Source organism: Mustela erminea, chromosome X (genome assembly GCF_009829155.1).
Source record: "Mustela erminea isolate mMusErm1 chromosome X, mMusErm1.Pri, whole genome shotgun sequence".
Classification (NCBI taxonomy): domain Eukaryota; kingdom Metazoa; phylum Chordata; class Mammalia; order Carnivora; family Mustelidae; genus Mustela; species Mustela erminea.
The window spans coordinates 103984541-104002897 of record NC_045635.1 but is presented as its reverse complement, the minus strand read 5'-3'; the positions used below and the strand labels follow the sequence as shown (position 1 = coordinate 104002897).

The following is an 18357-nucleotide window of genomic DNA, read 5'->3' as shown; positions in this document are numbered from 1 at the left end:
ATCTCATGTCATCATCGATATTACGCATGTCGTATTTATTACTCACCTTTTTTTTCATCTTTATTTTCCAGTGCACTACTAGTGGTATTTATTACAGAAAGTATTCATTTCATGTATTTTGGCTTTACATCAACATATAAACAAGGAGATGAATGACTGTATACCAAGCTTGTTCTGTATATGCTTTCTGTTTTAATTCGGACTAACCTGTCAAATGTACAGACAGATTCAAATTAACCAGGTTAGACTGAAACAATAAAAAAAAAGCTCAAAAGGTAGATTAACTTCAGCCATTTGCCAGACACTTAGTAATAATACCAATATCATTAAATTACTATTATATATTCTTTTTTTAGAACTTTTAGAAACAGAAAAATTTTGTCTTTTTGAATTGGTGAGAAGAGGTTAATTTATTTTACTTCTGTCCCTACTGAAGAACAAAATCCTTTCGTAAAAAGCACATTAATGCTTATTAAACACATTAGTCTGTGCTCTTCATTCTGTTTGTATAAACTTCATAGGTCCCATTATTGTGACCACAGGTCTCCTCTGTTAGCAGTGGCTAATTAGTGTTTTCTCAGGTGACAAAGCGGTAGCCAGCCACCCTATACCTACAGCTTTTTCTATTCTGTCCTCTGCCTTGTTCAGCCCATAGGGGACCCTGGCTACAATGGTATAATCAGGAATGACCATTTACCCACTAGTTAGAATATAACTTCCTTTATGTTAGACCATAACATTTTTAATATCACCAAGTATGCTTGGAGTCTTCATTTTTTTTTTTTTAGTTTATTTTCATGTACGTATGTATGTATGTATTGCTGGCTTTGGCCAAGAGTGTAGAAGGTGAATTATGGAAATGAGAAGGGAACATAGGTGATCTATGTATGCATAGTCATATAAGTGAAAGAGCATTAGGATAGAAGTAATGAGACCTTGGATTAGTCTCTAAAGTTTTCTGGGCTTCAGCTGTGAAACAGAAAAAAAAAATGACCAAATTTATGTAAAAAGGATGTTAGATGATCTACATCACTAAGACTTCTTGTACCTCATGTCTATCTTGACATACGAAGTTATATAGCAGTTCACTGCATTAAAACATTAAGATGAAAGAAGTTTCTCCATGGATTTCCACCATTCTTCCATTTCCATAAGACTCTAGGTGTATGGGGTTTCTTTTGAGGTAATGGAATAATTCATCAATATATTGGTGATGGTTGCAGAACTCTGTGAAAATACTAAATACTACTGAATTATACATTTTAAGAAGGTGAACATTATGATATATGAATCATATTTCATTGAATCTGCTTTTAAAAAAATACTACCAGATGAAGGGTGGGGATTAAAGATTGAAGAATCCCAGATACATTGGATAAAGATTAATTCGTAAAATGTTTAATATTACAGGTTTTAAATTCTCTCCTGTTTGTTGCGACATGGAGGCTCAAGCTGGGTCTACTCAAGGTAAGTCTATCCAAATATTTGGCCACTGATTATTTTTACCTCACCCCATCCCTGATACCCATCCCACAAAGTGGAACTCTGCCCCCCGACAAACAACACACGGGGCTGGTTATTTAACCTGTCAAAGATTAGTTCATTGGCTGCTTATTGGTTTGCATTTCTCTGGAAAACTTCATGTGTGTGTGTTGGTAGTGAAGAAGAGGTGAGGCAACAGCGCCGGACAAGGAAAAGATAAGATCCAAGCTGAGGAAACATTGATTTAGCATGGAGGTGTAGATCTTAAATCAAGACGAATTGCGTTTGGCCTTATGATTTCCTACGTTATCTATGATTTTTTTGCATGGCTGTAGTCATTAATTTAATTCAGATATTGTCATAGCTTTACAACACCTAGCAAATGGCTTTGGTCTTTTCTTCAGATGCTCTGGCTTGGGTTTAGAATCCTGCTATATCCATGTCATCAATTATAAATAGCACCTTTAATGAAAGAAATGTTGTTCATTCTTCCCTGTAAACCTCTGTTTATATTGTATCATTTTTTCAGTGAGGAGTATTGGTGTCCTTTTTACTTTTGTCTTCGTTGCGCTCATTAGGTTTTGCCTCTTTTCCCGAGGCATGAAAGAAAGCAATATTTATAAATGATTATGATGCAAATCAAACTCTCGAGGGGGAGGGGCAATTCTCATATCTGACAACAAGGCAATGACGTGAAATTGGAAGGTGGCGGGAGAAAGGGATCAAAGAAAGATATATCAGAATGAGCTTTATTAAAATGTATATTCTCCTCCCCTCCCCCCCACCATGAGAACTGATGATTGGAGGGAGCCACTATACTGTATCACTGTGTCTTATTCATTGGATGTATTAGGGACTTTCAAGAATGAAACTATTCAGTTTCATTTGACCCTCGGTCTAATCAACCATCTGTCTACCTTGACAGTGTAATACTATTTACTGAGACAGAGCTGGAAGACACAGGAGTAAAGGACATGCATCCTTTATTTTCCTTGTAGGTTTATTTTCCTTATGGTTTATTTTAGGAACTGGATAGAGTATCACAAAATTGGGCTGGGCTGCTAAGGAAAACCAATGATTGAGTCTGCTAAAAACTCATCTTCACTGTGAGACTCTATTGGCCCAATAGGTACCTCTAAGAATGATTTCAACTTTTGAGAGGTAGTAGAGCATAGTGATTATAAGTTTGGACTGTGGAGCCAGGGGACCTAGGTTTGAATCCCAGCTGTGTAATGCTGGGAAAGTTCTATAAAGTTTCTGTGCCCGAATTTCATCACCTGTAAAATAAGGATAATATTAATGTCTACCATGAGGATTTTGTGATGATTGAATAAACTGATGTATATAAAGATTTGGAATAATATTTGTAACATGTAAGTACAATTTGAATGTTCATTATTATTATTGATCAGCACAACACAATTTCCAAACAACACTTAGTATCTTTATCTCATATGATCTTCTGATCACTCGGCGAAATAGATTCTCTTGTTATATGTGAGTCAAGGAAGCAAAGAAATGGCTATTTAGAAAATAATCAGTTGCACTTAACTAGCTGGTTTCTGAATTGCAACTGATTATTTTCCAAATAGCCATTTCTTTCCTTCCTTGACTCACATATAATGTGAACTTATATAACTTTTTCCTTCTTGGTGAGAGTTCTATACATCTTACTCTGACTCCTACTACTAATTTTCAATAAAGAGTATACAATTTAGAATCTTAATTTATGATCTATAGTACGATTTCACCAATTTGACTCTATAAACTTTCAGTCAGTTATAACCAGGTGTGAGCAGTCTTCAACATTTCCCTAGGTTCTCACAGAGGAGGTTTGAGTTAAGATTAAAATATAAATGGTTGGGGCGCCTGGGTGGCTCAGTGGATTAAGCCTCTGCCTTCGGCTCAGGTCATGATCTCAGGGTCCTGGGATCGAGTCCCGCATCGGGCTCTCTGTTCAGCAGGGAGCCTGCTTCCCTCTCTCTCTCTGCCTGCCTCTCAGTCTACTTGTGATCTCTCTCTGTAAAATGAATAAATAAAATCTTAAAAAGAAAAAAGAAAGAAAATGGCTATCAGGGGGCACCTGGGTGGCTCAGTGGATTAAGCCTCTGCCTTCGGCTCAGGTCATGATCTCAGGGTCCTGGCATCGAGCCCCGCATCGGGCTCTCTGCTCAGCAGGGAGTCTGCTTCCCTCTCTCTCTCTGCTTCTCTGCCTACTTGTGGTCTCTGTCTGTCAAATAAATAAATACAATCTTTTAAAAAATATATAAATGGTTTTTCTAAAAGCATATTAATTTGAAGAAATAGTTATTTTCAATGAATGGAACTTAATTTTTTTGTGCAAATGTTGCTATTCATTTCCCATTGATCTCATCCATTCATGGAAGGAGGCCTAGCAGGGCATCTTTTTCATTAATCTGACTTTGTATATACTATATTTGAAAAGAGTAAAATGGCATAAATTTTTAAGATTTATGTATTTTACTATTTCAGACTCCATGCCACCCCATCCCTGTGCCTCAGTTAGTGTCAGTGACTCTTTCTTTCATTTCCGTCCTCCTGTAGATTCTGATTTGGAGATTATTGATGAAACAGTGGCCCAAATATCATAGACCAGCTTAGGACAATTTAGGCCTCACTCCTATAAATGTGGGAGAAAAGTGAAGATTGGGGGAAATTGTTAATTTGGGTGAGTTATTCAACTGAGACAGATTCTGAGACATGATTTCAAGGATGCTTTCAATTCTGTCCATCCTAGATTATCACTTGGATATCCTACTCATATTTCAAAATCATGTCTATAAGGACTTGTATCTTTCATTTCATTAATTGGTTAAGCCTTTCAAAATGTTTAATTTTTTCTCATTTTCGCAAACTCTATTTGGTTACCCTTAATTGAATTTAAGTCTCTGACATACTATAACGTATGAGGGATTAAAATAAATAGCCGTCCATTTTAACACTGATACTCTTGGACTGAGCTGCCTGAAGCAAAGGGGAAGGGAAGGAGAACATAGGGTAGCAGAAGGGCATCCAGATTTCTCAGCTTTCATAGGGTGATCGGAACACTAATGGAGTTTATTTCCATTCCCTCAGATTTGTCCTGAGTAAACTGTCTATTGATACTTAATGGTCTGTTTAGGAAAAATGCAGATTTACTCAAGTTAGCTTCATCCTGAGGCCTGTGAGCAGGACCCTTTGCTATCAACCATACTTCTTTATTCATTTTTACCCCTTCACCATTCCCTTTTCACCTTACTACCAACATTGCCCTGAGGAAAAAAATAAAACCGAGAGGCAATATATTTTTGTAGCTCTTCTTTGATCTTACAAGGATAGAAATGCTGGTGGGTCAAACCTCTGGTCCTCTAAAACACAGTTCTGCCTCTACAGGTGATCCAGTGGGCATTTCTTAGAAGGATTCTGCAGTCCTGCTTGAGTATCAACCTCAGCAACTAGGGTACCCCTCATAATTACATTTGACTATACCTCAGACTGGAGGAATAAACGATATGGGCAGCTAAATTTGGGTAATCAATTTCCAAGAATGTGTTTTTCACATATGGCCTAAATGAAACAGTTGGATTATAAAAAGTGAAAATGAAATTGCATATCAAGAAGCTAAATAGAGAGAAACAAAGAAAAAGCATTTTAAACCTGTAACTAATAAAGTATACAGATGGTCCCCAATTTACAATGCTTAGACTTACATGCTTTTGACTTTATGGTGTGAGAAAGTAATACTCATTCAGTATTAATTCTACTTTGAATTTGAATTTTGATATTTGCCTGGAGTAGTGATATGTGGTACAATCCTCTCGTGATGCTAGGCAGTGGCAGTCACAGCCCCCAGTCAGCCACTTGATCACAAAGGTAAACAACTAATACACTTACACACATTCTGCACCGGTATAACCGTTCTGGGTTTTTTTGTTGTTGTTTTGTTTTGTTTTACTTTCAGTACAGTAGTCAACAAATTATGTGAGTTATTCAACACTGTATTATAAAGTAGGCTTTCTTTGAGATGATTCTGCCCAACAGTAGGCTGATGGGAGTGTTCTGAGCAAGTTTAAGGTAGGCTAAGCTATGGTGCTCAGTAAGTTAGCTGTATTATGTGCATTTTCGATTTACAATATTTTCAACTTGTGATGAGTTTATAAGGTCATAACCCCATGTAAGTCAAAAATGATCTGTAAATCATGAAGAAATGTATAGCTATATTCTTGTTTATAATGATATTCCTGTGCAAGCCATATTTATTGAGTACCTACTCACTGCTAAGCTCTGTACGGGAGACTGGGGATATGGTAAAAGGTGAACAGTATAGAATCCCCAATCTCAAAGAACATACAGTCTAGCATGAGGGATTGAGGCCCTGTTAGTTAGGATTATTCATTATCATTTATCACTGTTAATGCAGGGAACAGAAACCAACTTGACATAGCTTGAAGAAAAAACCACATTTACCTAAAAGAGCATGAGAATGCTTCATGGCACCAGGGCAAGAGTGACTAGACAGCAGGAAGGAATTAGATCAGAAGACTTGCCTGGACTTTGCCTCTTGCTTCTGAATACAGTTCCTTCCTTCCTGCCTCTGCAGGTTGATTTCCTCTAAATCTCCATTTTAAAGACACACCTAAAACTGCACACAATCCCTCAGTTTGTATATCTTCTGTTCAGGGGAGAATTTGAAATTAACCTGATAATTTTCAGTGCCATTTCTTTTTAAAAAATTTTTTTTAAAAAGATTTTATTTATTTATTTGACAAAGAGAGAAAGATCACAAGTAGGCAGAGAGGCAGGAAGAAAGAGAGATGGGGGGTGGGGGAAGCAGGCTCCTTGCTGAGCAGAAAGCCTGATGCAGGGCTTGATCCCAGAGCCCTGAGATCATGACCTGAGCTGAGGGTAGAGGCTTAACCCACTGAGCCACCCAGGTGCCCTTCAGTGCCATTTCTAAATTCCAAGGAGGCAGGATAATTTTCCCAGCCTGAGTCAGATATCTGCCACTGGACCCATCAGCTATACCAAGGGAATGAGGTCAGTAATACAAATGTTGCTTTGTAGGAACCCACCCATTGGGTTCTTAGAGCAATTCTCAATGCAGGACAGTCAGTCAAGTGGGCACATATATCCAAATGGCTCTATTAGAGAGGAGAAGGAGCTAATTTTAATATAATCCAATCAATACTGTGATAAAGATAGGTGCAGTTTGCTGTGAGAATGCAAGTGATCTCAAACCATTTATCACAGTAAAAATGGTTATATTAATGCAATCTAAATAAATTTTGCTCTCTATAGAGTATGTGGTTAAGAACATGGTCTATAGTATAAGGTAGACCTAGGTTTGTACTCTGGTTCAGCCATTTACCTGCTGTGTGTCCTTGAACAGATACCTAAAGCTCTCCAAGCCTCAGTTTCTTTGTCAAGTGGAGACATCACCTTTGTAGTTTTTTTGTGAGGATTAAGAGAGAAAATTAATATACTGCTCTTCACAATGTATCTGACATATGTTACGCACGCAGTCAGTGTTAGTGGTGGTTTTCTATCACTCAGCAAGAATTTATTATGTGCATAATCTGGGGTAGGTGCCTCCAGGTGAAGGCTCTCTTGGCAAGGATTAACCAGACCTGCCAAGTGACTTCTGAAATATCTAGCGTCCCAGGAATCTCTAGCCTAGGAGGGTCTGGCCTACTTTCTCCTCATTTCCATCTGGGTAACATGCCATGCACTTGTCTTACCTTCAATAATACATCATTTCAGTAGCCAACAATCTTGTTCTGCCAAGTATAGAAGACTGTGAGAAGAAATTAAATGAAGTACTTCAGACGTGGCTGAAGGATCACTTGTACCATTGTTTTTCTGTGGTCTTTGTAGTAGCCCCTTAAGGTAGAACTGGGATTTCAACTACGCAGAAGCCCTGTCGATTTCCATGATTGTTGGGCAGCTGAGATCCCTATATGCTGGTCAGGAACTTTACAGGTAAGGGATTATCTGATATAATCCCATAATAGCCAAAAATAATCCATTAGTACTGCTCCCTGTTGTTTCTGTACTGCATATCACAGAAACCTGGTAATATACCATGTGCTACCAATAAACACCATGCCATCATAGCCATGCATATGGTGTTCTCAGACCCTAAATTGTTTCATCAGAACAGCAGGAGTTGTGAAAAAATAGCCAGCCTAACACCTGGGTTTCTTGAATGACATGCAATAGTTATACCCAAATGAGGAGTCATTCCTTCTGATATTTGACCATGTGGGGCCATTCATGTGCATTTAATGGAGGGAATTGGTTTGTTTGTTCTACATTTCTTTCCTTTGGTTTTTTGTTTTCCCCTGGTAATGTAAGTTGTACAGGACACTTCCCTAGCAATGATAACAGTTCCTCAGGAACCATCTGAATGTCAAAGGAAGTGTGTGAAACAATGCAATGACTTGGTAATAGCTTTGGCAGGAGCTTTGCCATATAACTGACATCCTAATGGCTCTGCTGGACCCATTAGGCATGTATAAGACAGCACAGTTGACTTTGTAATGGCTCCTTTGGAGATGTTACACGATCACAGGAAGTGTGTAAGTCATTGAGATTACTTTATGTGTGGGTAAGACACTTCTGTGGTGACTGTGATAATCTTACAACTGAAAACAATTTTGATATTATTGAAATTCAAACCATTATAAAGTTAGATATAATGAGCTCATATTTTCTTTTTTGTAGGTTATTTTAACTAGTATTTTTTGTAGTGTTGAAGTACTATCAGAGGATGGCTTAAAAATTGAAACAGTAAACACAGGCTTAAAGCAAAAAATCCTTCTCCCTCTTACACTTCAGGTGCCACTCTTGAGGGGTGGCCAGTGTTAACAGTGTATTATGTATCATTCCCCAGATGTTCTGTACATGTACAAATGGGTGGACATACTATAAAAAGCCTAATAACTTCTTCTAGTTAATATTCTATTTTGGACGTTCTCCCATATTTGTAATACATAGATCTGTCTCACTCTTTTTAATGCTTGTGTAATATTCTGTTTCTGTATCATTTATTTAGTCAGTTCCCTTATTCATGGACATGTAGATTTCCAATGCTTTGTTATTAAAAGCAGTGCTGCACTTAGCATCTTTATACACATCTTTTTGCACACCTATTGGATAATTTTGTAGAAGTGGAAATGATGGGTCAAGGATATGTACATTGAGCATTTTTTTCTAGATATTACTAAATTTCCCCCTTAAACAACCAATTTATCTTCCTACCAATGTGCCTGTTTTCCCATGTCCTTATCAACACTGACAGTGATATAAAAGATTTTTAATATGTAATCTGCTAGATGAAATATGGTATCTTCTTGTGCTATTATTTTGCATTTTATTGATGAGGGACCCTGTGTATCTTTTTATATGTTAATGAATCATTTGCATTTCCTTGGTTCTGAATTGTCTTTTGACATTCTTCACCCATTTTTCTATTTGAATTTTTACATTTCTTACTATTTTTCCAGAACACTTCATATATTAAGGTTAAAAATCCTTGCTGTCATATATTATGCTTGTTTCTTAGTTTGTCATTAGCCTTTTGAAATAGGTTCATAGGATGTGTGTGTGTGTGTGTGTGTGTGTGTGTGTGTGTATTTTTAAGTGATCAAATTCAATCATCTGTACTCTATGACTTCTGACAGTACATGTAGAAGGAGGGATAGGTGATAGGCAGATATAGAAGTAGTTATCAACATTATGTCCCCAATTCTAAAAACAAATTGCTTGAAAATTTATTTTAACTTTGAATTAGAATCTAAGTATCTATACACAAATAATCTAAATGTCTGGTATGTATACATGTGGTATGCATCATGGATATATTTACATGAACTCAAACTTGAATGTAAAAGAAGTTAAATATAATATGAATAATGTTGATATTAAAGTAAATTAGAATTGTTTATTAGTCTTTATTGTTTAACCACTTACTTCTTTAGTACATTAAATAACATGAAAGAAGCTAAAATGAGTTAATGTGCTCACAGAATTAGCTTATCAATAGATTTTTTTAAAAAATGTATGAATTTTTAAATTCAAATTCAATGCAGATCTTGAACTCAGGGCTCTAAGATCAAGATCTGAGCTTAGATAAAGAGTCAAGCACTTGATGGACTGAGCCACCTAGGTGCCCCAGTAGATTAAGAGGTTAGGAAATGTAAGAAAAAATATGGTTGAGCATATACTCACTAGGAATAAATGACAGTGCACGCATATCTTGGTGCTTCACAGATACCATGTGTGGTAAAAATTGAAGGTTTATGGCAACCCTACTTTAAGCAAGTCTGTTGGCACCATTTTTTTCTACGGCGTGTCACATTTTGGTTCAAAATTTCAAACTTTTTTTATTATTATTATATTGGTGATGGTGATCTATAATCAGTGACCTTTGATGTTACTATTGTAATTGTTTTGCAGCACCACAAACCATGCCCATATAAGATGGTGAACTTAATAAATGTTGTGTCTTCTGACTGTTACACCAACTGGACAGTCCCCCATCTCTCTCCCTGTCTTCCAGCTACCCTATTCCCAAGACATAACAGTACAGAATTTAGCACAATTAATAACTACAATGGCCTCTAAGTGTTCAAGTGATAGAAAGAGTATCACATTTCTCATTTAAATCAAAAGCCAAAAATGATTAAACTTAGTGAAGAAGGCATGTTGAAAACCAAGATAGGCTGAAAGCTAGGTCTCTTGCACCAAACAGTTAGCCAAGTTGTGAATATAAAGGAAAAGTTGTTCTTGAAAGAAATTAAAAGTGCTACTCCACTGAACACATGAATGGTAAGAAAGCAGAACAGCCTTATAGCGGATGGGGAGGAAGTTTTAATGGTCTGAATGGAAGACAAAACCAGCCACAACATTCCCTTGAGCCAAAGTCTCATGCAGAGCAAGGCCCTAACTCTCTTCAATTCTATGAAGGCTAAGAGAGGTGAGGAGACTGAAGAATAAAAGTTTGGAGCTAGCAGAAGTAGGTTCATGAGGTAAGGAAAGAAGCCATCTCCACTGCATAAGAGCAAAGGGGAATCAGCCAGTGCTGATGGAGAAGCTGCAGGAAGTCATCCAGAAGATCTGTCTAAGATCATCCATGAAGGTGGCTACACTAAACAATGGATTTTCAATGAAGACAAAACAATCTTCTGTTGAAAGATGATGCCAGCTAGGACTTTCGTAGCTAGAGAGGAGAAGTCAGTGCCTGCCTTCAAAGCTTCAAAGGATAGGCTCTTATTACATAGATAGACTCTTATTACATCTGAATTCAGCTGGTGACTTTAAGCCAAAGCCAATGCCTGTGGGAGGGAACTCTACCTTATTTTTGGATATTGAGAATTCCAGTATTTCATTACTATAAAAATGTTAAAATAGACATCTTTGTGATCAAAGCTATGCTTTGTTCTGCTTTATTATGATAGGCTTATACAACAAAAATAACTGGTTTCAATAATGTTTACATTAAGACCCAAGATACATATTATGAAATTATTTCTGAATTCATAGCTCCGCATTAGCAAAGCATGAAAATAGCAGTTTCATTGTTCACTCACTTATACTAGGTGATTTACTTTAAAATATTTCTTGCCAATTTTTCAATGAAAGGGAAAAAAATGAAACTGTGTATTTAAAATTACATGTCAGGGTGTCTGTGTTGCTCAGTCGTTTAGTGTCTGCCGTTGGCTCAGGTCATGATCCCAGGGTCCTTGGATTGAGCCCTGCATCAGGCTCCCTGCTCAGCGGGAAGCCTGCTTCTCCCTCTCCCACTCCTCCTGCTTGTGTTCCCCCTTTCGCTGTGTCTTTGTCAAATAAATATATAAAAATTTTAAAGTAGTTGGTAAAAGTGAACATCTTTGCTTTGCTCTTGACTCAAGAAATCCTTCTAGTGCTTCCTCACTTAGAATAAAATTGGGTTTTATGATTTTACATGACATCATGCTATGGAATCATATATATTTTTAAATTATAAATAATTATATTTATATATGTGATTATATATAATTATTTATATTATAATTACATTTATAATTATAATGAAGTATATCATTTAATTATATATCATTATAGCATAATAATTATAATAGCATATATAATAGAATATAGAAGAAAGTAGATTTGTATCAATATATAGGTATATTTAAATAAGAATCTCTATGAAAAATTGGTGGTCAGCAGTATAGTAGAGTGGTTAAATGCAAGGGTTTGGAACCAGACTGCCTGGATTTGAAGCTTGGCTTTGCCACTTACTAGAAAAATGACATTACTTATCTTCATTATAGCTCAATTTCTACATATGTAAATGCGGATATTATTAGTACCTAAGTCATGGAGTGATTGTGAGAATTAAACTCATTAATATCTGTAAAATACTTAGAACAGTGTCTACAGAGAGTATATAGTATGTATTTATCAAATACAACTCTGGATTTTATTAAATGCCTTTTAGCATCTAAGCAATTTTTCATATGATTTATCTATTCATAGAGTAAATTAGAGTAACAGATTTCCCAATAGTGAACCATCCTTGCATTCCTAGTGTGAACTGCACTCTGTAGTAGGGTATTTTTCTTTTACTCTATTGCTGGACCTTGTTTCCCAGTTATTCCAAGAAGCTTGCTTCAATATTCACAAGTACAATTGGTTTTTAGCTATATTTTGGGAATCCTTTTTCCGCTTTAAATCGCAAAGTTTTTCTTGCTCCCAAAAAGTTTTTAAAGATTTGGAAGCTTTCACTTTTTTTATGCTCTGAAAATATTTACGGAGCACTGAAATGATATGTTCCTTAAAAGACTGGCAGATCTTGCCTATGAAACTAATTCTGCTACTTTTTTTGGTTTGGGTAGTTCTTTGGCAATTTCGTTTCTATTGCATTAACCAGAAAGTTTAGATTTTTCTCTGTCTTCTAAGGCCAGTTTTGGGCATTTATACTTTTCCTATAAAACCAACCACTCTACCCAGGTTTTTTTTTTAAATATTTTATTTATTTGTTTGATAGTGAGAAAGAGAGAGAGAGCACACACACAAGTAGGGGGAACAGCAGGCAGAGGGAGAAGAAGGCCTTCTGCTGAGCAGGGAGCCTGATGCGGGGCTTGATCCCAGGACCCTGGAATCTTGACCTGAGCCGAAGGCAGGCACTTAACGACTGAGCCACCCAGGCGCCCCTCTAACCAGGTTTTCAAGTGTATCTTCAAAGAGGTGCACAAAGTAGTTTCTTAGGAGTTGTTCAGTTTCCTCTTTATCTATAGTTATTATGACAGGCTTGTTTTTTTTTTTTATCTTCTCCCCTTTCCTTGATTATGTATTCTATTGCCCCCCCGACCATGAAATGACTCAAATGGAAAGCCATGTCCTGTTCTTGGAAGGTAAATCTCAGCATCATAAAATTCTCCCCAAATTAATTTTTAATTCTAACATGGCTTCAATAAAAGTATCAGTTGGCCTTGAGTTACTGGCTCTGATATTCAGATTAAAAACAAACAAACAAGTGAGAACACTTTGAAAATATTTGGGAAAAAATATAATGTTGTGATAGTAAGTTTGCCAGTTATTAAAATATATTTAAGTTCATTTTAATTATACTAGTGTGGTGCTAGTATATGAATAAATAAAGTGTTAGAATGGAAAAGGAAACCCAAAAATGGACTCAAATATAGACAGGAATATAGAATATTTTAACGATGGCATGTCACTAACAGGAAAACATGAATTGTTTAAAAAGGTGTTAGGACAATTAGGTAGCTATCTACAAAACAATAATATTGGTTCTCTATCTCACTTCCTACACCAAAATAAATAAATATTAAAATAATTACTAGAAAAAAACATGGGAGAATTTTTTCCTGATCTTAGAATAGGAGAAGCTTTTCTAGATACAGGATGTGAAAACAAGCTATAAACAAAAATTTTGCCATGCTATATTTGTAGCATCCAGAGCAAAGGGTTAATTTCCTCTTAATGTAAGAAGTACTTACAGTCAATAAGAAAAAAGCTCCAACAGTAAAATGAAAAACAATTGATAGAGCCCATAGAAAAGGAAAGAAGAATGGTTCTTGAACATTTAAAAAATGTTAACCTCACTCCTATGAGAAATGCATAATAGAACCATATGTTATTATTTATCACCTTTCACATTAGTAGTAATAACAAGCTAATAATATGCTTTGTTGATAAATGTGTATGAAATATTGATTATAGGAGTATAAATAGAGTCTCTATGAGAGGAAATTTAGCAAAATCTAGCAAAAAGTCTACCTCCTTTGACTCAGCAGTTTTACTTCACAGAATTTATCCTATAGATATTGAATGAATATGCAGTGATATGTATGAGGATGTTTACATTAGCATTGTCCAAAATACCAAAAAATCAAGATATGGAGAAAATGTTCATCAGTAAGAGACTTCTTGAATAATTTATGGTACAGTCATGCAGTGGAATATTCTACAGCCTTACAAAGAAGGAGATATACGTGACAGGAAGAGAAGAGGAATGGTTTAGGAAGAATTGTGTAGGGCTATTTTAACTCTGTTGATGCCATATTTGTTTGTTATTTATTTACTTGGAGCATTGTATTTCTTTTTTTTCAGATTATTTTTATTTATTTATTTGACAGACAGAGATCACAAGTAGGCAGAGAGAGAGAGGCGGGCAGAGAGAGAGGGGGAAGCAGGCTCCCTGCTGAGCAGAGAGCCCGATGCAGGGCTGGATGCCAGGACCCTGGGATCATGACCTGAGCTAAAGTCAGAGGGTTTTTTGGTTTTTTGGTTTTTTGGGTTTTTTTTAATTTATTTATTTGACAGAGAGAGATCACAAGTAGACAGAGAGGCAGGCAGAGAGAGAGAGAGAGGGAAGCAGGCCCCTTGCTGAGCAGAGAGCCCGATGTGGGACTCGATCCCAGACCCCGAGATCATGACCTGAGCTGAAGGCAGCAGCTTAACCCACTGAGCCACCCAGGCGCCCCAGCATTGTATTTCTTAAACTAAGTGGTGGTGGGTACATGGGTGTTTAAATTATATCTTTTTGTACCCTTTTCTAGATATATGAAATATTTTAATAAATAATTTAACGTGAATAAAATGAGACAATTCTGTGTATTAAAGGAGAATGAACTTCGACATACATCATTAAACAAAAACCAGAGGGTTTCAGTCATTGTGTACAGCAGTAGCTTTTTTGTTTGTCACTCAGTAAGAAATACTTTTTACATTGTGACCTAGTTTGTAATGAATGTATAAATAAAAATAAAAATTAGCAACAAAAGTTTCATAAGAAAATACCTACCCTTACTATGAACAACAAACCCTCTGACATTTTTTATTCCATTTTATTTCATGTCTTTGTAGTGTTAATTGTGATCCAGCATATTTATTTTATAACCCACTAATGGGTCACAACCTCCAATTTAAAAACTGATGTCTAGCACACACTACACTTGGTGTGTAGTTTTTAATGGAGCTACATATATATATATGCTTCTATATACATAGAATTTCTCTGGGAGTATTCACAATAAATGGATAATTCTGATTACATTTATGGAGGGGAACTAGGTGACTGTGGGGCAGAGGTTAGAGAGAGATTTGTTTTTCTATGCACTCTTTTGTACCTTTAGAACTTTGTACTATGTTTTCAAATTTTTTTATTTAACATAATTAAAAACTAAATAAAATGAAAATGATATCAGAACAGAATAAATGCAACTCACTTACTTTCCAAACTACATTTTAAAATAACCAATAATTGCCACTTAGAGCTCTTTCCATTGTTTCAAAGAAATGGGGAAAAAAAAAAAACCTCCTTCCCTATAAACATAGGATTATAAAATATTCCCTTTGTGGCAATCCTCAGATTTAGCTCTTGATTTATTTCTTTAACACAGCTTTTTTTGGTGTGTGTTCTTTCTAAAAACAACGTGAGAAATCTATTAGACTGAGGGTAACATTTTGGTCTTTACATTACTATTAAGTCACTTGCTCATTCTGACTGTCAACATGAAATTAGAGCTCTATAGGTGGAAGAGCGTACTCTACTTTTCTTGAAAAAGCTGTGTTTGGAGATCAAGTTTCTGTCTTACCCAGGAAAGAAGGCATGGAAGCCTGGTTATCCAGTGGACCAGTAGTTTTGTTTCAAATTTCTCAGACAAAATTAGCAGTTCTAAAACAAAAAGGCAGCTGCAAATTCCAAACCTTTCATGTAACATACACCGTGCTGTTTTCCTTTGAAATAAAAAACATGTATTTACCATTTAACAATTTCAAAAGTGTACACCCAGTTGTGTTTCCATGAGCAAATGGCTATTATGCTAAGTGGTTGATTTTAAATAAAATTTCCTTATTCACCAAAGTCCGTATTTTTGACATTTTATTTTCAATTTTATTTTTTTATTAGTTTCAGAGGTAGAATGTAGTCATTCATCATTTGCCTATAACATCCAGTGTTCATTCCATCAAGTGCCTTCCTTCATGCCCATCACCCAGTTATCACTTCACCCATCCACCTTCCCTCCAGCAACCCTCAGTTTGTTCCCTAGAGTTAAGAGTTTCTTATGATTTGCCTTCCTCTCTTCTAGCCACCATTATCTGAAAATCGCACTTAAAAAATTTTCATTTTGATGTCTGTAAGTGCAAAACTAGTTTAAGATCATTGATCCTTTATTTTCATTGTTCCTTGGCAAGTTTATATCTGCTGAAATAGTTCTACAGCCAGATTGATTGTGTGGCCTATATGAGTTTTCTCTGTAAAGGTTTAATAACTTTTACTGTAAAAAAAAAAATGGCAGTCTTGTGAAATTATCCAAACCTTTATCTTCTACCTGTGCTTCATAACCTGGGTTACCACTGCTAAACAAGGACCAAAACAAAAGAAGTATAAAATTAGGGAGTATCCCACTCCCTGTTAAATGTGTGACTTCTCTCTGCTTTCTTCACATGGCTTCTGGGCTACCGTGCTCTTCATTTTACTCTTATTTCAGTGGTCACTTCTCTATCTTACTTGCTGAGTCTTCCTCTTCTCTCTGACCCTTTAATGTTTTCGAGGACCCAGTGTTCAGTCTTTGTCCTAGAATCTTCATTAACACTCACTCACTTGGTGATCTCAGACCATTCTTGAGGCTTAAGACACTATCTAATACACTGATGAGTTCCCAATTCATCTCTCAGCCAAGACTTCCAACATCCAACTTAAACTACCTACTTGATAATACCACTTCACTATCTAATATTCATCTTAATTTTTACTTGTCCAAAACCGAACTCCTAATCTTCCCTCTACCCCAGGCTTGCTTCACTTGCAGACTTGCCTATCCCAATTGATGCCACTTGCTTGGACCAAATATCTTGGAGTCATCCTGAAAACTCTCTTGCTCTTGTAACTTAAATCCACTCTCAGCAAACACTGTTCCTTTACTACCAACTCCAGTGCTCCCACCTTCATCCAAGCCACCATCATCTGCTACCTGCTTAATTCAGCAGCCTCTAACAGTTCTCTGTTTCCCAGAGTGATCCTTTTAAAATGAAAGTCAATTCTGCTGAAACTATTGCAAGGGCTCATTTCAGAATAAAATATTTACAGTGGTCTAACTTGCCCTCCATGATCTAGCTTTCTCTCTTATCTTACTTCCTTCTGCATTTCCTCTTGTTAGCTGTGTTCTAGCCACACTGGCATCTTTGTCGGCCTCCAAAAAACCAGACCAAAACAAAATCCTTCCAGCACACATCTGCCTTAAGGACTTTGTTCTAGCCGATTCCTGTGCTGGGAACTCGGTTCCTCTAGGTATCACATATTTAACTCTCATACATCCTCAAACATTTATTCAGCTGTCTCCTCCTCAGAGGGGCCTAATCTGAACCATAGCTATAGAATATTGCAATATTCACTTCCAACCCCAAAAATCCCAGTATGTTTTACCTGGCTCTACCTTTTCTTTTCTTTTTCATAGCATATATCATCTTCTATATAATTTACCTAGGTAGTGTGATTATTGCTTATTCTCTGTTTCCCACATCAGAATTGTAAGTTCCACAGGGGCTGGGATCCTTGTCTGTTTTATTCACTGAACTCTTTATAGCTCATAGAATAGTTATCAACAGTAAGTAGGTATTCAGCAAATGTTTTTGAATGATTAAGTAAAGATATGTAATTTTCGGTATATACATTTTGGCTGTCCCTTTACACAGAACTGAACAACCGTTTTTAATTTATCTGAACTTTTATTTTTTTTTTTTTTGCACAATGGATTTTTTAGGGCTTTGTCTTTATGTGTAAACCAATTTGGCTTCTGAATGAGTTGGTCCATCAGCTCAATGAAGTTAGTAGTTTTGAAACTCCTTAATTAATAGTTGAATCTGTTCCTATTTTCTGGTTTCCTATTCACTTAGTTTTAGTTTGTGATGACTGTACTTTCTTGTATAGGTAGAATATTCAAATGAATCTGTGCATGGAAAAACAGCAGCAACTGATATGCCAAATCAATGCATGTAGACATAACCATATTCAATCTCAACTAGACTATAAGACAAATGAGTATTATAGGAGAACTTTATAGTCAGCATAGTTGGTTTTAAGGCTAAGAAATAACAAATACCAATTGACTGAGTGTCCATAAATAAATAAAATACATACATGTATCTTTTTGAGTGATTTATGAAAATAAGCAAGTCAGTCAAAATTTTCAAATAAGTTGATTCATTTAAGACATTGCCTAAATTGATACGTTGTCTGACTGAATTGCCTGGTCATTCCAGTGGAAACTATTGAACCTTTTATTTATGAAGATAGAACCATATTTTAGAAAATAATGCATCAATTGACTTTTTAAAAAGCACTATTGATCAATCGATCCA

The 18357-nt window shown here is 36.1% G+C and overlaps 1 protein-coding gene across 7 annotated transcripts in view; it reads left to right on the top strand.

The window, feature by feature from the left end:
- The window catches only part of TENM1 (teneurin transmembrane protein 1), a 794330-nt gene that overhangs the window by 304060 nt on the left and 471913 nt on the right, over nt 1-18357 (top strand). For all 7 annotated transcript variants that reach the window (XM_032329990.1, XM_032329993.1, XM_032329991.1 and 4 more), the window contains one exon: nt 1411-1467. In XM_032329990.1, coding sequence (XP_032185881.1) covers nt 1411-1467 — 57 coding nt within the window. The remainder of the gene's footprint in view (nt 1-1410; nt 1468-18357) is intronic.